This window comes from Amblyomma mixtum, chromosome 8 (assembly GCF_055824585.1).
Source record: "Amblyomma mixtum isolate Tamu chromosome 8, ASM5582458v1, whole genome shotgun sequence".
NCBI lineage: Eukaryota > Metazoa > Arthropoda > Arachnida > Ixodida > Ixodidae > Amblyomma > Amblyomma mixtum.
Window position 1 is genome coordinate 77459067 of NC_143019.1, and position 24135 is coordinate 77483201.

Below are 24135 nucleotides of genomic sequence, written 5' to 3' on the forward strand. Positions count from 1 at the left end.
CGAGCACCATAACCACTGAGCCACCGCGGCGGCGAAAGCGGTGTGGTGTGTATGACAGCAAAGTGTGTTGGGGATTTGTAGTGATGTTACAGTAACTAAAAAAATAAAATGAATCAAGAATATGTTAATTAGGCATCAGAAACTGTGCGGAATGAAAAGACGGTATTGTGCTGCTTCATTATACTGAAACAAATGTTGTATGCGTATATGAGAATGTAGTAGCATATACTTCATAAGGGTTAAATGTTGGGCTATAGTTGGTGTTCAGACTTCACAGGCATATTTTGGCGCAAAAGACGGGACGACAGAAAGACAAGACGAACACGGGCGCTAGTATGTCGCTAGTAGCGGGCGCTAGTAGCATAGTATGTGGATTAGTGTAAACTTGACAGTGATTGGTCATGGGTAATCAATAATTTGATTGGTGATTAGTAACGGGACAGGTAATTGTGAGTCTAATCGATGAATGTGATCAGTAATGCCATTATAGATTGGTAATCGGTGAGAACTGAGAAACAAAAGAGATATAGAGAGAAGAAAGTAGGAAAAGGCGCTCTTCCATCTACTCCTCAAGCGATGCTTAAGCACGTCCTCCTAATTGTTATTTACACCACAGACAAAACAACTGAGCGGCCAATCGTTAGGAGCCATACAGCTAATTGTTAGGCAGTGAAAAAGTTTATTTTTCCTGGTGATTTAGTTCTGTGAATGATGTGAGAAATATGCGCCTCGAGATGATTAAAAAGTTGTGAAAACATTTCAGAAACTCAGGGGAATACATTATGCGACGTTTGCACTCCCCGGTTTCTGAAAGTGGGGTCACTACTCACGCCCCGTTTTCTAAATATTTAGCCGCGCATCTTAGTGCTCCCTATATCGCATTGAGATAGTGTTTAAATTCACTTACACCCGAGAGAGGGTGAGAAAATAGGGAATCTCTGTTTCCGCAAGTCGTGCCTTTTCAGAGGGTTGGTGACTATGGCTTTGCTTATTAACACGCTGTTCAACGTTCTTTCCTAACGCGCTAGGAATTTGACCGGGACATTAATCGACGAGACAGGCAGGTCGTTACCGTGTTTCAGGGTTTGAACAGACGTAGTCCCGTCAAATGTTCGTGTGCCGCCAAGGGTATTAGTCAGTGCAATATATCTTCCTTCTGCCTGGGAGTAAAAGCCTATTACTCTTTTGTGAAAACCCACTAAGTAATGACCAATTTAGGATTAGAACGAATGTTGATTGCAGGCTTTGGTAATAATGCAGCACGCTTCCTGCCCGCGATGATTTTGCCAAGTAATTCATTAAAATTTTTTTCGACTGCCAAAACCATTCTGATGTCTAGGTTAGTCGACAAAATTTAGGCAGCAGTTTTTCAAACCACTGATATGTTCAGCGGAAAGTAATTAAGAAAAACTAAAAGAGAACACTGTATTGAACAGCGCGTTTTAAAGGGGAATAACGTCTTTTTGATTTCTGCACCTAACTTTCTTTAGTTCTTGCTAAGGGTGTCGATGGAAAGCTACGTGGCTCGAACGCGGTTTGAGCGAATGCCCTAGCGCCACGGCCTCTCACTCATACGTGAAGAGAAAGCAAGCACTTCCGCAGGAAAAAACTCCCTCAGCGCCTACACACTGTCACCTGCACTTATGATCACAAAATGCTGAACCCTCACCCTGATCCACAGGCGGCACACAACAAGATCAGTTATTCTACGTTTAACTGTAATCATCACTATCAGAAACGTGTCACGCATGCGCTTTCGTCTCGCGTAACATTATACCCGTAATTAGATCTCTCAGGAGGCAGACAAAAGAGGCTTCTCATTGAAGGTGTTGAAAATCTAATAGGTAGGAATTACTTATGCGAAGTACAAGAAGTTACAGTCGGGCGTACACGCATAACCGGACTGAAGCAGTTTGCTCAAAGAAATTTAACCTTTGTTTTAGACGTCTTGGATGAAAAATTGCAGAGGCCAATTACACAGTCTTTTTACAAAACATAAAGGCTAGACTATCAGCACCCGGCAATTCCAGATCATTAAGGTTTTAAGAGCGAGAGAACGGGGGGGGGGGGGGGGGGGGAGAAGGTGCATTCACAACACTGATAAGACCACCCAGGAGCGGCGGGAGAATGAAACATCCCTAATTAAGATGGTACGACTAAGCGCACGTTCCCTTCTGCAGTGGGCTCGTGGCTGAACATGCTCGCTACCACTCAGACACTGTGAGGTCGCTTAGATTGGGGTAGGAAAGTCGGGTTATTCTTGGTGTCAACTACTCCAGCACAGCTGGTGACTGGAGGTGAACTGATGCTTAAAACTGTATGATTCGTGCCAACGCTCGTATTGCGATAAGGCTGCGGCAGTGGCCGAATGGTGACTGGGATGCGAAGCTGCTCTTTTTTCGGTGGCGATGGTTCGAAGTTCGCTCGGGGATTGTTTTTTTCTGCTGGACTGTTGCCATGACGATGCTCTAAACAGTTGACTAACACTGTTTCCACTTAGAGGTATTGATCAATTTGCTCTCGCCCTAACATAAGCTCGCCGTCCCTGTTAGCTCAGTTGGAAGAACGACTGCTCCGATGAAGCGGTGGTCCCAGTTTCGAGCCCTGGGCCAGGACGAAGTTTTCTCTAACTGCGAAGTGTCTGAGAAAGCTGTATAACTTTCCTGTTTACTGTTTGGCTGTGTTTCAGCGGATGCCAATGAGTAATTACTCTATTATTACAAATCTGCTCCACCTTGGGGGATTCTCTAACATTTGACCAATACAACGCTCTAGTTGACTCCACTCTGGCCGCTATGGGAGGAATTGGCGCTGAAGCCTGTATTTGCTGGACAATGGCGTAAATGGCAGTTTCCTTCCCCTGGCTTGAATGGAGCTTTTTTAGTAGCACGCTCTCATTCCCGCGTCCGTATTAAAGATCAAAATCCAGCAATAAGAGTTCACATTGGCTTTATCTAATGCCCGCTGGCGTGCGTAGTGGACTAGGCTTTGCGGAGCCTTGGGCCCTTCATGCCCTACTCCAGTTTTGTAACAGGCTTATCTATCGCCGGGCCGCATAAGGGCGCGCCCGGTCGCATGTGATGTGCCAGCTCTGCTTGGCGGCTCGCGCTGAACCTGTTGTGGTTGCACGCGTCATTGAAACTAGTGATTGTTACAGCAGAGATAAAACCTTGAAAAGAACAAAAGCGTTTTTCCTTTCCTTGCAGATGTCATCGGTCTCGTGGTTCCGCAGATGCTTGCGTCAACAGAGTTCGAGCTTGTGGACGACAGTGGCGCGAAAGCAGTTTTAGAGCTTTCGATGTTCGAGGTACTGGTAGCCGGCGCAGCCGGAGGAATGATTACCTTTCTATTTACTCAGGTGGAATGCGGTTATATAAACACAATGATTTGGTTTTTGCAGCTTTTAGATTACACCTGATTCTCATCCGATAGCGTCTTTCTGCCTGGCGTGCACAAATTGTAACGTGGCACCCATCTAAGCACCGAGATACTCCTAGCGACGCAAGCGGCGACGTCTATCACTAGCTCTTACTGAAAGTGCTAAGGATAATCGCAAAAGCCTAGCCAAGACTGTTAAAAACTATTGTTCGCTCTTAGCGTCTTTCCCACCCAGACTCCTGTAGATGTGTTAACAAGGCGCATTCTGCTAGCATTAAGCATATTTGCATCACGAGCATCGCCCCGCCTTTGTGAGCCGCATGTAATGTTCGATAATGGTAACAATATCGATGTTTATTAATGTATATTGAGTTTAACGTGCCCAAGCGACTTAGGCTATGAGGGATGCCGCAGTAAAGGGCTCCGGAAATTTCTATCACCAAGAGTTCTTTAACGTGCACTGACATCGTACAGTACACAGGCGTCTAGAATTTCACCTCCACCGAAATTCTACCACCGCGGCTGGGATCGAACTCGCGTCTTCCGGGTCAGCAGCCGGGTGCCATAACCACTAAGCCACCGCGGCGGCTGAAGAATTTCTGTGTACGGTTTGTCTTCGCACCATCTGGTATTGTTGACCACTGCTTCGTCTTAGCCTATTAGTAAAGCGAAAGAATCGTACCCCGTGCCACTTCTCAAGTCACGCAGTCTGCGGTTGAGCGTGCACTATCCCCCACCTTGAACATGATATCAGTAATGCTGTTCACTGGCACGCCCCTATCCGTGGTTTGCGGTAGTAGATTTCGGCATTTATACTCACTGCTGAAAAGCTTTCACCACGAATCGTGACTGAAGATTTTAACGGTGGAATTTTAACAGCCCGGCCTGCAGGAGAGAGGAAATTTCGTCTTTATGATAACTGTCGACGATGATGATTCTGAAAGCAATGACTCTCGATCAGTACGGCTGTATGTGCACTCTCCCGCAGAAGGCAGTAAATGTTCAAGGTAAACTATAAACCCTTTTCGAAAAATGAATTGTTGCATTTGTTTGCAATGCATTTATTCGGAGGTGCCATATTCCGTTGTCTCTGCTTTTTCCATACTTAGGGGCAAGTGGTGTTGCTTCATTCTGTTTTTGCCCACACAGGAGGAGCCTTTACGACATACGCCAATCACCACAATATAGCGTCGCGTTCCGATGTCCTCCCATCGTTCTGCTTTTAATTCGGAGCGAAGCAATATCCCACCGGTGTGTCATGGCCAGGAATGGACAGTGTAAAGGGCAAGAATTGAGTTTCTGTACCCCAACTACGTCGCTAACAAAGCACCCACAAAGCGCATTCATTTTAAACAGCAACAAGTGCGAAATTGGTCCTGTCGGCTCCAACTCACATCTTGAAAGTTGTCGGGAGTATTTTTTCATGAGCCCGAGAAGAGTGTGCAAACTCAGCCTTCGGGCTCAGTAATGTTACGTAAGCTTATTGACTGCAAGTTTTCATTCTACCTGGAACGAGGGAGTAAAGCTCTACACAAACTCAGTGATTTCAAGTGTGCAAAGGCGGCGTCACATATGGCAGTGCGCTGCGCCTTTCATCGAGGCGCGACACTACCAATTGAGAGCAGATCGCCATTTGTTCTCTGCGCACGTGCTAAGCACATGTCTTGACGACAGAGTTTAGATGCGTCTCACCAAGCTGATTTAGATGAGCCGACCTGCCCCCTGCTCCTTTGACTCGGCACCACTAGCGCTAAGCCTTACTCGCAGGATCCAATACATGTGCATTTTCTCTGGAGAGAATGTTGTTTCTTAAAAACGATAAAAGTGACCTTGAGATGCTGCTCCAATGCCTTCACAAAGTTTCCGAAAGATGTACCGGCGACATTCTGGAAGCCTGTTTTTCCTGTAACTTCTTCATTTCTTCTGTACCGATCCCGGCAGAGCAGCATTCGGCATGGAATAAAACAAATCTTCTATGTCCACCGTAAAATCAAATCTTATTTCTTGATGTGTTTTTAAGAATTCAGGACCTGGGTCTGGGATTGGGTGATCGTCACCTTCTCCTTTTATGGCGTCGTAGTAAACATCTTCAACGCTCCTTTCGCTCTCAACCCCACAGTGGCTAACTTTCCTTCCGGATCACTGCTCTGTGGGTCGAGATCGTCGCCCACTGCGCCTCCCTCGAACACTCTCGTTGGAGTGCTCTTTGTGATGGCATTCGCTCTGCATTGCACTCGCGATCCGCATGATCTCTCTTTAGATCCCTCCTTCGCGCTAAGCCTGCCCTTGCTCCCACTCTAGCTAAAGCCCTCACTCAGGAGACTCCCTCTGATTCTTTTGATCAGCTCGCCTCTCGCTACCACCCGCCCCCTCTGGCACCCTCCTACCCGAGGGTGCCAGAGGGCTCCTGGTGAAGATGCCACTGGTGAAGATGCCATTACATACACCATACTTCGTAGCCTTCCTGACTGCACCAAAGAATTCCTCCTTCAAGCCTACCGTGAGGCCTGGGACAGCGGCTGCCTGCCGAGCTCCTGGGCCTCCTCCCTCATTTTTATGATTCCAAATCCGGGCAAACCCTCCTCTTTCGTTAACCTCCGCCCAATCTCCTTGGCGTCGTGCGTTGGTAAGACCCTTGAGCGAAAGCCCTGACTCGCCTCTCTAATTTTCTCGAGGCGAGAGTTTTTTCCCCCTTCTCTCATCGGCTTCCGGCGCCGCTTCTGTACACAGGACATGTGTTTGATTCTCCAGCACACCTTCCTGTCTCCTACCCCACTCAAATTCACGCACTTGTGACCGTCGATGTTTGTAAGGCCTTCGTCGGTGTTAGCCATCACCACATCCTTTCACACCTCGTCTTCTTGGACTGCTTCCGCATGTACTCTTATATCCACTCATTACTCTCTTAAAGTGGGCTCACTTTCGAATAGACAACCATCTGCCCGACCCACACCACCTCACCCGTGGCACTCCTCAAGGTGCCGTTCTCTCTCCTACCCTTTTCAATCTCGCTATGGCCCCTTTCGCCTCTCAGATAGCTAAATTCCCGACCTGCATCATATATTTAACGCCGATGACATCACTCTCTGGTGTTCGTCTGGCTCTCCCGGTCACGTACAGGACACTCTGCAACGTGGCCTCGACCTCATCGACTCCTTACTCACCACCGCTTGCCTCCTGCTCCTGAGAAATCCGAGCTTCTTCCTTGTCAATCCTCATACCAGCGCTCCCACAACTGTTTCGCTCTATGCACCTTTCTGGCTCTCCCTTCCCTATCGTCACGCAGTGCAAAGTTCTTGGCTTACCTTTGCATGCGGTCAAGAATGTGCAAGCCCTCCACCACGCTGTCACCACCTTCCACTCGGTAAACCACCACCTGCGGCGCGTAGTCCCTCGGTGCTCAGCTCTCCACGAGGCTCATGCGTGCCGATTTGGCCACGCGTGGGCCCTCGACAAGTTCTTGTACTTTGCACCCTGCGCTTCCTTCATTCAGACTCAACTTATCGCTCTCGAGACTGCCCTTGTGGGCCTCTACAAGGCAGTTCTCAGACTCCATATCACTACCTCTATCGCTAAGATCTTTGCCACAGGCCTCTTTCATCCTCTCCGTTCTCTTCTCACTCTCCATCGTGACTCACAGCTTGCCCGGCTTTCCTTTATCCGTCAGGGCCAGTGGTCATTGACTCAAGCGGGTATCTCGCCCATTCTAATCTCCCCGTTTGCCTCTCCTATTTGCACCCCGGCTCCCAATATTCGTATCCTCCCCCTCTCGACCAACATGTCCCCCGACCTGCACGTCGGCCGTCGTCATGCGGCCGCGCAGCACCATTCACATCTCTTTGATACCGAGGGTGTAGCCTACATGGATGCCTCCTTTGTGGCTTCTCGAGGTTCCTGCGGCTACGCCCTGTACCATCCACACCTCCCCGCTCCTGAAACCAACACCAGCGGGCTGTATCTACGCCCTCCGGACGAAGTTGTCCCTCGGGGTCCTCGCCATTGCGAATGCCCTCCTGTCATTTGCCCTCCTTCCCTCTCTCCAAGAGTACGCAGTCTATTCAGACTCACAAGCCGCTATGCACTTAATGCAGAACCGCTCCTCAGCCCCTTGTTTCCAACAGGAGGTCGAACGAGCGGTCTCCGCACTGCAGCCTTCCACCGTTTTCCTCCGCTGGGTCCCTGGGCATTCGGGGATTGACGGCAATGAGCTGGCCTATCAGCTCCCCGCGACACCTTTTTCAGGGCACCGTTAATCCCCCGGCCCAAGCCCTCGCAGGACGGTGGGAGACTCACCCTTCGCCGCACCATAAAAGAAGTCTGCCTCGAGCTGCGCCTCGACAAACGCCTTTACCTTCCCCTTCATCCAGCACTCACGGTGCCGGAGGCTTGCCTTCTTCGGCCCTTCCTACTGAAAGCAGTGATTACCCCGTCCCACCTCTGTCTCTCTGGCTATTGATTGGACCCTTCCTATCACAACTGCCCTGTATCTATGCGGACATGACCCTTTGCCTCTTCTATTGCCCGGCTGCTCAATAGTCGGGTTCTTACCCCCCGCCTTCTCTATCAATCATCACCTGCTTCGACTGGCTTGGCGCTGAAGGGGAGGAAGAACAGCGACTTCTGGTCGCCCAGGCCATCGATATGCTCGACCTGTAAATTATGGTCGAATAAAGGTTTTCTTCTTGTTCTTCTACTTCTACAACTACTACTACTACTACTACTATACTACTACTATACTACTACTATACTACTACTACTATACTACTACTACTATACTACTACTACTACTATACTACTACTACTACTACTACCACTACTACTACCACTACTACTACTACCACTACTACTACCACCACTACTACTACCACTACTACTACTACTACTACTACTACTACTACTACTACTACTACTACTACCACTACTACTACTACCACTACTACTACCACCACTACTACTACCACCACTACTACTACTACCACTACTACTACTACCACCACTACTACTGCCACTACTACTACTACTACTACTACTACTAATACTACTAATACTACTACTACTACTACTACTACTAATACTACTAATACTACTACTACTACTACTACTACTACTACTACTAGAGCATCATTTGCAACAAACGGCTAATATATATGATGTCATTATGCTGCACAGAAAAGATATTAGGTCCTGTGTCGTACCTATTTTATTGCCACCGCGGTAGCTCAGTGGTTATGGCGCTCGGCTGCTGACCCGAAAGACGCGGTTTCGGTACCGGCCGCGGTGGTTGAATTTCTTTGGAGGAGAAATTCTAGAGGCCCGTGTACTGTGCGATGTCAGTGCACGTTAAAGAACCCCAGGTGGTCGAAATTTCCGGAACCCTCCAACTACGGCGTCTCTCATAGCCTGAGTCGCTGTGGGACGTTAAACCCTATAAAAGCAAGCACCTATTTTATTGCAAATTTTTTAGAGCTTCCAACAGGAAAGAAGACCCGATGTTTTTAGAAGGACCTCGTTTTAAAATTTTTGCACTTTCCTCAATGCCCATTCGCTCGCTAGTGTTGCCTTGGTCGATCTCGCCGCAACAGACCCCCTCGACGATAGCACAGCCGGCCTTAACTTGAGTGCCATTAGGCCTGTTCCCATCGTCACTGTGTCTTCTCTCGATAATCTTCACCGATCTGTGGACGCCGTCCTGCCGCCTACACAACGAGCCCAATTTGTCGCCGTCCTGCACCATTTTGAAGCATAATTTGCCACCAGCAAACTTCCTTATGTCGCGCAACCACCATTACCCACTAAGTTGACACTGGCACCCATGGCCGTTTGCGCTAAAGTCCGTATCAATGACTAACAGGTCACCGACATGCTTAACCGCCACGTGATCCAGCCGTGGCATAGCCCGTGGGCATCTCTGATGGGGATGGTCACGAAAAAAGACGGTTCCATCGGGTTCTGCGTAAACTACCGCCATTTGAACAAGATTACACGCAATGACGTTCACCCTCTCTCTCGTATCAACGACGCCTTCGACTCCCTGCATGACATTGAGTTCTTTTCTTCATTGGACGTGCGCTCCGTTTACTGGCAGGTGCCGGCGGCAGAGGCCGATCTCCCAAAAACCACCTTATTCACACCCGACGGTCTCTAAGAATTTACTGTCATGCCCTTCGGCCTCTGCAATGCACCCGCCCCATTCAAGCGCGTGATGGGCAACCTACTCCGAGGGCTCAAATGGCACACATGCCTTTTTCACCTCGACGACGTTGTCTCACTTCAAGCGCATTGAGAGTCCTTCAATGCCTGGCCAACGCTGGCCTCCGATTCAATTTTAAAAACTGCCCATTTGGAGCTCGCCACCTCACCAATCTCTGACATGTCTTGGCAAAGGATGGCATTCTCCCGGACACGGCAAAGTGTGAAGGTCTGGCTGAATTTCTAAAGCTTTCTTGCGTGAATGCACATCGCAGCTTTGTTGGCCTCTGCTCCTACTTCCCCGGCTTCGTCCGTAATTTCGCCACTATCATCGACCCCTGACCAAGCTCCTCACCAGCGGCAACCCTTCGGCCGGGTCGCCAGTCTTTGATGGACCCTTTACGACACTCCGTTGCCTTTTGACGACTGCGCTAGTCCAGCGTCATTTCGACTCTCGTTCTTCTACGAAAATACATACAGCTGCCAGCAGCGTCAGCTTCAGGGAAGTACTTGTTTAGCACAAGCCTGACTTTGAAGAATACTTGTCTCTTATTACGGCAGCCAGACAATGAAAAAGGCTGAAGATAACTATTTCGCCACCGAGAAGGACTGTTACGCATCCTTTGGGCAACCGTCAAATTTCATCCCTGCTTGAACGGGGGCCCTTTTGACGTTGCCGCATAGCAGCACGCTGGCTGTCTTCTTTAAAAGATCCCTCCGGTCGACTGGCGCGTTGGGCTTAGCGACTTCAAGAGTACGTGGTTAACATTTTCTATCGTTTCGACCGTAAACACGCAGATGCTGGTGCCCTCTCACGTTCCCCTCTACAGTCCGAAACACTGCCTTGTATATCTGCCCTGCATTCTTTCTCGTTTGATTCCGCTGATGAAAGATGAAAGTCCGGCTAGTTGATGCTTTTGGTTCACTGACTTCGACATATTAGTAGGGCTACAAAACACACAAAAGGCAGCGACCAAAAACACACAGGACAGACACTAGATCATTACCATTTATTGCACACTCAGGTGAAGTAATCACTATGCACATCTGCGCATGCTCGACACACATAGATTTTCTTTGGTTAACGCAATCGCATTTATCGCCGAAAAAGAGTATAAAAGAGGAAAATTTGCAATAGGCTAAATCACATGTTTTTTGCCAAGTTTGCAATTTGTTCACTCATGACGGCTATTGAAGGGGTGCTCACGGATTTCTCTGCGGCTTTAGGAATAAAAAAAGCACCTAATATTTCCCTATCCACCTTCTTGTCGAACCACTAAAGCATGCGAGTGATGCGAAAACGAGAGGTGCACTCCTCCTTAATTTCGCCATCTTTCTTTATTTTGCACTTGCAACATTGGGCCACAAAGTGGCCACCTCTTATCAGAGCTGCGACTGTTATTCGGTGTTTCCTCAATCTTTCTTTGAGGCACTGGCCCGTCTGGCCTATATAGCACTTGCCACAAGACAGTGGTATAAGGTAGACCACTTCAATGATGCAGTTTACAAGCCGCGTGACGTTCTCGGTTCCGCAGGCTATGTCTTCCTTTGGGCTTTTCGCCATGCGGCACACCCTGGACATTTTCAGCGACGCCGAAAAAACGAATCCTAGGCCGCACTTTCCAGCCACATTTTTCAGGCGATGGGACAGTTTGTGTATGTAGGGCACAGACACAGGACGCCCCTGGGGACCATACTGCTGAGGCATGCTGACTTACGCTCATGCCTTACCGTTTCTCGTGTTTTTAAAGAATGTGCAAAGGGACTGAAATTTACTTGTGGGTACCGGTTCAGGGTTTCCTTCAGTACTCTGGTCTAAACATCAGCTTTTGGGGACATTCGGAGTGTTGGACATATTGTTCTCCGTCACAAAGGCAATTCTAAGTCATAATTCGGCAGCCCATTGAAAAATTGTTAAGAGGGAAAAAGCCTTGAACTGGTCAAGAGCCGCCCTTCAGAATTCATGCGAACACAAGGTGAACGTCAGTGTTCATCGACAGGCTCTCCTGAGCAGCGCTGTCTTCCGAGACAGCACTCTCACGTCTGTTGCTGAGAGCCTTGTCAAAGAGGTAAGGCGTGGACATGGACATCCTAAGCAGTGATGGTCCCCAGGGACGTCCTGTGTCTGTGCCCTACATGAACTTTTCCCATCGCTTGAAAAAGGTGACAGGAAAGTGCGGTGTACCCGTCGTTTCTTCGGCGCTACTGAAAATGTCCAGGATGGGCCGCATGGTAAACAGCACAAAGGAAGACATAACCTGTGGACCTAATCAAGACACGCGGTGTGTACAATCACATGTAAGTCATATAAATACAATCATATAAATATACCATCATATACACTATATAAAGTCATATAAAGTACATTCATATGTCAAAGGGTACCAGCGCAAGGTAGTTGCATTGTAACCGAAATAAAACAAAAAAGGCATGGACACGGCACCTAAAATATGATGGTAAGGCAACCAAAGGTGTTTTGATGAAAAGTAATGGATCCCAAATTAAAGCAAGTGGTGGCCGGGGGCGCAAATGTCCAGGCGGGTGCATACGACCAGAATGTTTGCAGAGATACGTTTGCTGCAGCTGGCTCAGAATGGGGTTCATCGAAAGGCCTACGGGAGAGGAGTTTTTCCTGCGAATGAACTGCAGCGCTACTTCTGGTGATGAAGGCAAATTTCTTGTATAAATTTCTCGCCACCATAGACTTCACAACGCTGCTTTCAAATTTCAGGCACGTCAATTCATCGGTGATAAGAGGCCCGTTCTAGCACTGCAGTACGCCTGCACTGACGGAGACACTGGTGTGTATTTTACATTATTTTTTATTTCTTCCGTGGATAACTCAGGAGAAATAATATCCTCCCGACGAAGAGTGACTACTCGCTGCGAGTTCCTAAAACAGAGAGGACGCACTGCCGTAGCTCGTGGCTTTTTAACCTCACACCCGGAAATTTTACAGCATAACTAAAATAGCACATACTTAAGTGCCGTAGCTTTCGGAAATGTTCACATACAGCAGAGCGAAGGAGTGCGAAGCACTGCCAAAGGCAGAGCGTCGTAAAAAGAAACCACATATGAAACGCCACCAGAATTAGCGGTGAGTGGGAAAGACGTAGCAAGGATAGCGAGTACATGCACATTTACACGCGGCCCCGCTGGCCAATATTCGTCGTTCCAAACTGCGTTCCTTTATTTCCTCCGACTGTTATTGACCCAACATTGACATACAACGGGAGGGTATGCAAGCGCCTGGCGATTGTTTCGAATATAAGTAATGATAAACTGTCGGATAAGATGGGATTTCTAATTTATTCTTGAGGCGCTAGTCTGGAAAGCTTTCTGGATTTCGTCCTATATTTCTAACTTGTCGCTCAGATCATGGCAGATATCAGGTAATTGGTGAAAAGCACGTTGCGTACCCGTACATAAAAATGGGAGTAACCTATGAGTTACTAACTATCGCCCAGTTTATATGACCAGTCAGTTGTAAGTTGTTAGAGCGTGTTATATCACGTTACCTCCAGAAATCTTTGGTTGAACATAAAGCACCATCGGTCTACGATCACGGTTTTAGAAAAGTTCTTTGCTCTGACTTAGTGTAAAGAGTTTATAAATGATAAGTAGTACTCACCTGTCTGGCCAGCTGGATGTTTTGTTTCGGGCTCCTTCTGACCCCTTTCAAAAGGGTATGTCGTGCTAAATTATGGCTCAAGTTGCAGTGCTTTGCTCTTCCCTAAGACATGAAAGGGCGTTGGTTTCTCTATATCTTAAACACGGACGACTTGTTCAGTACTTAATTCATATAGCATGGTTTCTGTTACTTGTGTACTTCCGCAAGCAAGTATGCCTTTGTTATTTTTGATTGATATAAGTTATTGAATAGGTATATTACGTGTTGATCTTTCAATCCAAATATTGGAAGGTAATCCTGCAGTTTCATGAAAGGTCTCAGGCACGAAGGACCATCCTTCTCAAGAGGTAGTTCTTCAGGCAATTGATAGCTGCTGTAAACAACGGGGCACAGAACTAAACACGAAAAAAAGCATTCCTCTACACATCACAAGCGAGAAAGGTCCGAGTAATTTTTCTAGTTACCTTGGCAGCAGTGTGAGTTCACAAGTTGAGAACTATAAGTACCAAAGTGTTACCTAACGAATAACCTATCGTCATCCACCCACATTTCCGATATTTGTGCTCCTATTATTCAGAATTCTTGCGTGCTGAATAGAAATCTTAAAATGCTCCTGTAAGTAGTGAGCATTTAGCATATAATGCATGTTTAAGCTTCAAGTTGGAATATGCGTCGCCGTTGTGGGATCGTTGCCCCAAGAAGGGCTTGGAAAAACTCGGATAGGGTTAGAGAAAGGCGCTGGGGTTTACTCATGGGAAATGTTGAAGAATAGATTCATTGCTATTGCAAGAACACCAGATTTCGATGTTATAAGTACGAAGGACAATCAGACGACTTCTGCTCATTCAGAATTTTTTTCAGGAATAATATTAAAAACCCCCAAACGACATTTTCCAAGCTGCTACTAATCAAGCAAGGCATGCTACACAACACACACCGGCTCCGAGTTTTGTGAAAAGAAATTTGTCATGTAAAAACAGCTTTTAAACGGTAGCGTATACAGCTCGTTCGGTCAAAAAGCCGTCGGCGTAGTAGTAGTCGGCATCGTGGGTATGAAACAATCGGTGACTATAAAAAAAATAGTACCAGGCTAATTTGTGGTTCTAGTCATTGATGATTTAGTGTTGTGTGGTAGGGACTGACGAGTTAATGAAGTCATTGTAACTGATTAATAAAAGAAATGAAAAATTGTAAAAAGGGGTTTCAAATGTGTCAAAATTCTCGGAATGAAAAACCAATGATTGGTGATGCTAATTAAGAGAATTTACAGGGTGTAATTGATCAATTATAATTGAAATAATTAAAAGTGAAAAATGCATTCAAACGTGTCAAACTGATCAGAATGGAAAGCCTAACCCACTGCGCTATCGCGTCATGCACTTAAGGCGGAGCTTAAGAGCCACCTCCAATTTTGTTTTCCTAAAACAGTGAAAGAATGGAGTGATATACAAGCGATTGTTTTTGAATCGAACGAGTTAATACACAAGTGTTCTTTTTTTTAAGTAAAGGCGCTTTGATTTTTATTTTTCTCTGTACGTGTGCTTTTTTTGCTGAGTTGTCTAGAGTTGATTTTGTGGTCTCGATCTATGCCCGATTTTTGTATAGCCAGTTTAATTTTAAGTCCACTTGTTATAATGATCCTGCTTGGGCAAATGCACTAGTATTGTTAAATAAACAAATAAAATTTCCGAGCGATTTCACATCGAGCAGCCAAACGTGCATTACGATTTCTACTATAATTTGAACGCTAGTACTCTTGTGCGTTACCCTTGAATCTTGCATTGTTAAAGCGATGAATAACCATTGCAGGATTAAGCGATTGTAAGGAAAACTTGTGCATAAACAAGAATAAGGCTTCCTTTTCGCTACGATTGAGCATAAAAAAGAAGAAGTTGGACAGGAATGAGAACCGTTTGCGGTTGATTTCTGTCTGCTTGTGCGTGCTGCTTACAGCTGGCATGAAAATATTACTGGCGGAACAAAGAATAAAACGCGCTTCCTCACAGCTCAGGTGCCGCTTCAGGAGGTTAAACTGAGTGCGCTGAGGGCAATACAAAGATGGGACATAATGACGGATCATGCATTAAGAACAGAAAAGAAATTTGTATCTAAGCACAACCGAAATGAATATATTCAGGTTTTTTCAAACAACGAAAGTTACACGTGCGCTGGATAGTGACGTCAACTGCCAGTGTTTTAGCTCGTGGAAAGAAATTGATTTTGTTTCCAACATGCACATGAAGACCAAAACTTTTTGAGCCACAGCTATGAGTGTATTACTTTTTAGAAACTCTGAAATGTGGTAAATCATTAACCAAGCAAACTTCCTGCACAAATTTTTTACCTAATCCCTGCGCCCTACTCTAAATGTTAAAAGGTTGCGTATTAGCATTTGGGTATAGCTTGTGTACGTTACACCTATTTTTTTATATCTAAATACACTCGTAACGCAATTTCTTATAGGCCATAATTATACATAAAAAACCTTACCTTTAAAAAATTCTGCTCCACCTTTGCTCAAACAGCCTGTCTACCAGTAGACATGCTAGGTCAGAAAATGCTTGCGAGAGGCGAAGTGGGTATGAGGTCCTGTAAAGTTGTGTCTAAGAGGTGCAAAAAAAAACAAACAAGAGGTAAAAAGCTGCAGATGTGTAGGAAGGTGTAAAAGTCGCAGATAACTAAAAACGAACAAAGCGAAAAACATGTGAAGACGACGAAAGAAAAGCGTAAACTGGGATCTGAAACAAATGTAACACCTGTAGACAACCTGCGAGAGTGTATAAACAAGGTTCATTCAAGAATTAACCTAAGAAAGTAAGCACTGAAGCTACAGGATAAAGTGGTATATTTCCTGCGTAAGCGCGTTAGCAGAGGTGCTTGATATGCTTTTCATATTTGCCATTTTATTTCCTTCTCGCGCTCTACCTAAGGGTTTCTTAAGCGACAGTGACATTGCCTAATATTTCGGTCTATAATTGCCTCATGCCAGTTATCGAGGGCTGCACGGGACCGTACAATATCATAAGATTCACTCGACTGGAAGGTTTACTAAATGGCTTGAAACCAGCCCGGTGAGAAATAATGCACAGACAAGCCGCAGAAAAGGAGCCGGAAGAACGGCGGGTGCTAAGAACGTTCGTTCAACACGCAGTGAAAATTAGGCACCACGTTTGCTAGGTTCCGAATCAATAGAAGCAAACCCTTTTTCTCGGAGCACGGGCGGCAAAGCTAACTGTACCACGCCCTCTCCTACGAAATATTCGCTATCTGCAACGACTCAGAAGGCCCTGAGGACGAAACCGCTAACAGAGGTATCAGACTAAACGTCATGACGTGTTGGCTCATTTGCGAGAGTACATTATTGCCATTTTTTTCAGGAAAAAGGCTGAAGACATGCGAGTACACTGTCTTGAATTCATACCCTGCAGAGGGCACAGAACTTGTCAAATGGTACAAAGAGAATCTCAATAATTCTGGTAAGTGTCTTTGCCACGATTTCCAGTAACGCTGTTGTAACACTGTTGCACCTTTGTCCTTTGCGAGGACAAAGCTCACTAAACGATTACTCTAATTCGCGCCTCAAGGCCGGAAGGATGTCAGGAGGGTCTCCTATAAGACGTAGTGGCGGCAGGCGCCACAAATCTCGACAGATTTTTGTGTAAATATTTCTACGTAATCAAACGTCTAGCTGCTACATAGAAATTCCTCATTTATTTTAACTACAATCTCTATCTTTTCTTACAGCAGAGCAATTTTAATCGTGATCTTATGTTTTGTCGTCACGGCCATGATTTTAACCACCATAGTTGCAATCACTTTTAACGTAGTGCTTTGAAGATTCATTCATATCCCCTTGGTGTTAGGAGAAGGTAAGTGACGCCAACCAAGTAAAATACAGGAAAAACACGACGTTTCGGGACCGGCTCGGCCCCTTCTTCACGGTGTGACTACGGGCGAGCGCAGCTTGGCTTTTTAAGCCAAGCTGCCCGTAGTCACACTGCCCGTAGTCAAGCTGCCCGTAGTCACACCGTGAAGAAGGGGCCGAGCCGGTCCCGAAACGTCGTGTTTTTCCTGTATTTTACTTGGTTGGCGTCACTTACCTTCTCCTAACATTAAATTTCCCAACCAGACAGACTTCTGTCGAATGTTTTCTTTTGAGTCTATCCCCTTGGTATTTAAAAAAAAAAAAACTAGGACATCAGGGTTCGGCTGTGTGCTTACGTGACTGTGCCTGACTGCCGCTTTTTGAATCGAGGTTAATATTTGTTATATATACCTTGTTTTCTATATTGTGGAGAATTTCTTTCTTTTCTAAGTATCGCTGCTTCAAACGACTTGAAATGCGAAACGCCAAAATTCTACCTGACAATTACAATTATCAAGCCCAATAAGTAAACAGTCCTTTTGCTGGTAAAATTTGCGATTGTTTAGTGAATACAGAACGCATACATATGGGCATGTACTTATTACTGCAATGCAATGAGCGTCTCTTGTATCTAGTCGCTACACGACAATAATTCATTTAAGTTGAGACGACTGCCTTGGAGATTTTATTATTGCAGGAATTCGATGCAATGCTGTTGTAAGTTGCAGAGTTACGGGCTGAATGAGAAGTTTAGAGCCCAATTGATTGTTTTCCCTTGCAAGTTATAGTTTTTATCTCCAGGAAGGCTGCGCAATTCAGTCATGAAGCAATAGCTACGCCTTTACAGGTCACCTATGTCTCCCTTTGTATGTATACTGCAGTTCACTGTACAAGTCGGTGTTTTTTTTTTATTTCGTCAACAGGTTTCGTTTGTCTGTCACTTATTCCTGCGTTAGAGACGACCTTTAAAATCATTAAAATATTTCCGACGAGAACTGCGCACGAGGGAGAAGTGAATATTCTATTTTAGAGGATTACGAGCGAATAGTTTAGCTAGGTTAGCGGCTAGGGAGCATTATAGGTTTGGTCTCTCCAAGTAGCCTTCTGGGGCTTTTTCCAGCGATAGACCCGCATCAAAGATCTCTTACAAGCATGTCGTTCGGAATTCCATAATTTTTTACTTATGTAAGAAGATAAACCCAAGTGAAAGGCACATCTGCATTCAGAACAAGGCGTATGCCAAATTTCTCGTGACTAGATAATAATGAATGTCGGTTCAAATAAAGAGATTAGGGTAATGATGAGGAGAGAGGTTTTCATTCTTATTACCGGTTCCCTAGCTGCCATTAATACCGTATGGTCGCTTCTATTTTAAACCTTTTGTGTGATTTGGGCGAAAACTATGCGCAATTTTGGGAATAAGGTTATTTTGTGGAGATTTCAGCTAACGCAATCTGAACGCTGAACTGAAATTTTGTGCACGTTTCATCAGTGTTTCATTAAAATGGTCATGATTAAGAAAGGAGTCTAAGGAGGGTACTGAATCCAAAACCAAATTAACTATAAATATCTGACAAATGTGGAAAAATTCAGGCTATCAGTAGCAACGCCTAGCAGAAGCTGCTGGAGCCAGCAAATCATGGTTTTGGCTCATTCCTGGGTTATTAAGGCAAAAACCTTTAATGGCTCATTCTGTCATCCGTTAACAAAGCGTGTTACACTCGTTGCACTCAGGAACTAAAAAAGAAAGAAGAAACCTAATGGTTGCTTTAGATAGAAGAGGAATAATAAATTTAAAACCCAAGTTCGATGACTGAAGATTAATTACGTTATTAATTGTAGTCAAAAATGTCGAAATTGTGTCGGAATAGTGCGGACGTCGATATAGCCACGGGAACAGTGTGACGTAGCATCCACCGGAAGTCCTGACGGCATAGTGAAAATTATCACAAAATGGTCGGAAAAACGTCTGATTTGTGTGAAATTAGATAGTAAAATGTTTAATTAAGCGTAATTAAAACTTAAGATCCCCGAAAGATGTATAATTTGGGTATCAATACAGCCATGGGAGCGGTGTGACGTCACATCCATCGGAAGTCGTCGCGGCATAGTGTCCTCGGCTTTCGCCTCTCAACACTTTAGTAGCCAAAGTGTCCTCGCAGTTTTTTTTTTGTCTTTGATACCACAGTGACATCCTGGGGGATTTTTTGGGACCACAGCTGTTTTCAACACCGACGCCGGGTTGCGTTGCTGACGAGCCATATTGTGCTTTCGCATTAAAAAGAAAAGGTTTTTTCTGTTCAAACAACACCACAACAAGATCCAGATTCAATAACAGTTTTTTTTAAAACAGAAAACATCGAATGGCTCAACTTTGCCATAAAGTAAAAAGAGTTGTATTCCGAAAGTTCTCATGTCAGATTTTTTCAAGAAAAGAATAGCGCTTCTTTAGAAACTAAGTTTAAAGCCATCGGCGTTTTACCCCGCCATATACGAATAGTTAAATGAATTAAAATACATCCACGAGACCCCAGCTAATGTCCCTATAAGAACGCATCAATCACAAAGCAAGGGCATGAAAGGATCACATATATTTTTTCCCACATTCGGTTTTCGTGCTCCTAGAATTTTCTCAAGAAGGAGCAGTGCAGTTTTGTTTTATTGCGGGAATTTCTGAGCACTCGGCACAAGTTCGGTGTTCTTTGGAATAAATTGTTCGTTGATCATGGGCATTAGTTACACATTTCCTGTATGGTTCATGAAGTGCTTTGAACAGATATTTAACTTATTCCTGGTATGATCAGTTAATTGCTGTTAATGCGGTAAATAATACCATAAATGGTTGGTGCCATAGCGTTTCTATGCAAACCCTTCTGTTTGACAGCAGGCTTATATTTAGATCAAATCATGTTCAACGTTCCTGCAATGTATGCTCATGCACTTTCAACGTCACGAAGCAGTTAACGGGCCATTAAAGACGCCCTAGTTGTAGGTGCCAGAGGAACATCGTTCACCTGGCAATCTGACTTGTACTTGTGCATTATGCTATATTTGAATGCTGCCGTTGTCGCCGGCGTCGAAACTACTAGTGAGCAACAGCACTGGATTGTAAAACAAATTGTTTTTCATATGTATATATTGGCACTTTAATTCGAAGCTTGTGTTTATTCGTTCGTTACCCTTGTGGGGCTGTTGACGTCTTGCTTGTTACCTGTAGAAATCGAGGTGGAAAATTTTGGATACTTATTGTTATGTATTCCATGCAGGTGGAAAAACGGACGTGGAGAAAATGTCGAGTGACACGGGTAAACAGCACTGGGCGCAGGCTGAGACTGTTGAGCTACTGAAAGCTATCTGTGAACATTTACCGCAAGTTGGTCCTACCGGAGATTATTCATCCAAAACAAAAATGTTTGAAGGAATTGCTTCGGAGCTCGGAAGAAAATTGGGCGTGAAGAAAACAGCAAGTCAGTGCAATGGGCGCTTCAACGTATTAAAGAATAAGTACATCGCTTACCTAGAGCACCGCTCGCAGGCGCCAAACACTCAAAAAAGCAAAAAAATTATTGACTTGGAGGGAGACTGCCTTTCATTATTGGCACAAATTGCAGATTTTGACAAGAACATGTTGCCTGAAGAGTTAAAAGAAGCTTCGCGAAAACTTCTCGAGGACCTAACAGCCAGCCAGCCGTCCACTTCACGAAAGAGAACCAGCAGCTCGCAAGGTCCAGGAGCTGCATGTGCGAAGAGATCCTAATGCTTCTACTCTGTGGCAGCTGTGTGTAATGAAAGCGGTAGTAAAACGGCTGAAAGTATTCGCCCTCATCGTGAAATGTACTCTGTAGCTACAGCACAGGAGCTTTGAACTTTTCTTCATAATGCCTCCGCTTCCTCCTTAGTCGATCAGAGTAATACTGCCTTTTTTATGTCCTTCGTGACACATTTGTAACTTGAATAAGGTGTATATTACAAGCGTTAGTCGTTGTCACTCGCGCAACTAATTATGAAGGCTTATCTGTATGCCAAGTCCTGCAGGGAAAGTTGCAGTACATAGGCATAGAAAAAAATAAACACCTATTAAAAATGAACTTAGTGTGATAACTCTGAGATTCCTCACAGAGGAAGAATAGAAACATCGGAAAGCGCAAGTCGTAGCTCTCGAACTCGTTTCCAGACTTTGTTGCCACTTGCAACGTCACAACAACGAAAGAGTGCGAAGAAGGGGCGCCAGTAACGCAACGAGCAGCGTGTTGCTTGTCTTATGTTGCTCAGTCGCAGCGCACTTATCAAGTCGCTCCGATTTGAGGAGAAGCAATGAGCGGCTTTACTACCTGTCTTGTAGGCTTCATGTGGAGACGGTTGCAGGCGCCATGTGTGCAATTGCGCGCACAGTAAAATTCGCTTTTTTTTAGCTCACACTAGTTTGGCTACCCCAAGTAATAATATTTACATTGTATCAATGGCGGTTCTTGCATCATTACTAAGAATTTGGGGAAACGGCTTCTAGTTCCCATCACTGCCACCACGTAACGAATGGGTTTAGGCGCTCAAAAATTATGCCTTGACATCATCGGGGACGTAAGAAGGCGAATCACCGAAATACCGCAGAAGAGGTATTGATGGGCTGCTAGCTGCAGTGGCATCACTGGTAGTGATGTTGCGAGGTGACTAAATATTTGTTAAAACTCTCCACTTCGAGCCCATGCTCCTACATGGTAACGAAGTTGGATGTTTCAGTCTTTTCCCAAGTTGTTATCGTTGAGTACAGATTAGAATGACTCGCCGAAACATCACCACATAAGCTCAAATAGATTTGAATTTTTGAGCGAATAGTGACGGTAGCCATTTTATAAAAAGGGCTTCGTAGCGGGCAATTTATTGAACAGTTTTGTATTGAAAATAAACGGCCCGTCTTCTTCAGGCGATAGAGTAAGAAGAAAAAACTGGCAGTCTTCCTATTGGAGCCAGATGAATGTTTATGGCTGGCAACTTGCTTGAAAATGTTTCATGTTCAAAGCTCCATATTCAGAGGCTACCTCATGAAACACCTAAAATTTTAGTACTTTGCATGCGGCTATTGTTTTATTTTTGAAGTTCGTTTGGTGTTGGAAGCAAATTTATTGGATTTTTTTTCCTCTTCTTCCTGCTGTATGGCTAGAGCACTTTGCTTCTTTTATGAGCGTAATTGCTTTCAGTTGTTTCCTTTTTTGAGCTGTTTGCCAATTTAGTTTCAATGCTTTGTGACTTATAATATTTACCTCGTTTATTACTTTGTATTGCTTTGCAGCTTTTACTGTTCATTTCTTTTCCCCTGTTGACTTTACGTACTCTATTGTTCGTGACTTTTTACGCAATGTTACCCATTCTCCTCTGTAACGCTATCGGGGCCTAAGTGTGAAAAAAATAAATAAAAGTGGTTTCAATGTAAAGAGCAGAACTCATTCACTAGTGACAGAAAGTAGCAAAGGTATACGCATTTTTTTTTTTTGCTACGAACAAAGCTACCAAAGCGAAGCGCACTGTCTAGCTCCACAGCTCCGTTAAGCAGCACCGCCATAAGTTGCGGCAGCTAGCTATGGGCCTGCCAACCAACATGTCTGAGGGCACCCTGCGTAATGGCAGGCACATCGTTCCGTGGATGCAGTCGCAGGAGCGCCACTGAGAGCAAGGCAAGGCGCTAAGCTGTAGCACGCGAGTCATTAGTATTCCCAAAGGGTGTTTTAGCGCTCACCAGAAGCTTCTGTAGGAAATCACCTAAGAAGCGGATCTCACAGACGGCGCCCAGAATAAATTTCGGCCCTGCTCTAGTCCTAAGCAACGCCCAACTCCTCTATCGGAGTCGACACCTCAAGGCCGCCTGAAACCGTTTAATGGGTTGTCATTTCCTTCGCTCTTACGAAGGTCTGGCACTCTTTACTTTTTATGTACAGTCTTTGTCAAAAGTAACCAGGCTGCACGTTTTTCTTCTCAGTCGTATATCAAAGCTATTATGCCAGCCTTCAAGCTCTAAGTCTCTGTATGGTAAGAAGAAGCCCTATTCTCACCTTCAAAGAACTTTTTGATATCTTCGAAAGATGTGCGGGGTCTGTTATACGAATTAGAAGCAAACCATAGAGCCTGGTTACTTTTGACAAAGACTACACTTTCTCGGTGTGGATGGAAACTGACAAAGACTAAGTGCGCACGCAGCCGGCCATCTCTCCTCACTCCCTGGAGGATGATACAGAAAACCCGTCTGCACAAAGGGACACCATTTCTTAGCAATGCCAGAACCCCTCAAAAGCGTTCTGGTTATGAAGCTTGAGCACAACACTGAGAGAGTATTGTGCGCTGCCGCGAATGGCCACACCCTGGTGCTAGTGGTTGCGTTGGGGCAAGCCAAGAAGGCGCCCGCCATTGACATTGATATGACGCACTGGCATCGGCACGCAGTGACACTCAATTTCTTCTGTTGACTCAGTGTAGTGTGTGTGAAATGCTGTGCGGGTCCGCGACGTCGAATGCTGCTGCTAGACTCGAGGGAAACGAACGAAATTGCGTCATTCTGTAACGGGCCGCGCCAGGGCAAGAAACGGTGGCTGTTTCTTTCGTGTCTTCCAAAGTTAGCGTCCGCAAGAGCCACTGTGAATTAAGTGACGGCTCCGGCCCGGAGTCGGAGCCTTCGTAAGGGGCTTCTTGAAGCCGAAATTAATATTGATATTGATGAAATTGATGCACAAGAAAACGCGAATATAGCTGTCTAAATCCGTCACCTGATCAAGAGACTGCGGAAAGTTAGGCCTATCCAGTGCGGGAACGTCTCGTGTGCAGCTGATCTATAGCATGGCTAGTGCGTATCAAGGAAGTAGCAGCTAAACTTTGTTTTCTGCTTGCTTAATTCATTCTTAACCCTGATCTGTGTACAAAGGAGCTGCATGTAAATGAGCTTTGCTTTTTATTCTTGTGAAAGTGTAGAAGTGAGTACACAAATCGGCGCGGCATGCCTCGGCACTGCAGTAGTGTACAATGCAACTTTACAATATTCTGCGACTCGAGATCGCCATTGCAGGCCATGCAAACTTATGTTAAACCA

The 24135-nt window shown here is 45.3% G+C and overlaps 1 protein-coding gene across 3 annotated transcripts in view; it reads left to right on the forward strand.

The window, feature by feature from the left end:
- LOC149333096 (uncharacterized) overlaps positions 1–22492 on the forward strand; it is a 48994-nt gene extending 26502 nt beyond the window's left edge. Inside the window, exons 5-8 of one of the 3 annotated variants that reach the window (XM_089558559.1) lie at positions 3207–3307; positions 12299–12368; positions 16576–16674; positions 20330–22492. In XM_089558559.1, the coding sequence (XP_089414685.1) occupies positions 3207–3307; positions 12299–12368; positions 16576–16674; positions 20330–20820 (761 nt within the window). In that variant the 3' untranslated portion in view covers positions 20821–22492. Of the gene's footprint in view, positions 1–3206; positions 3308–4527; positions 8023–12298; positions 12369–16575; positions 16675–20329 lie in introns of those variants that run through there. The other 2 variants (XM_089558560.1, XM_089558561.1) reach the window with 2 other exon arrangements.
- Positions 22493–24135: the final 1643 nt, after the last annotated feature.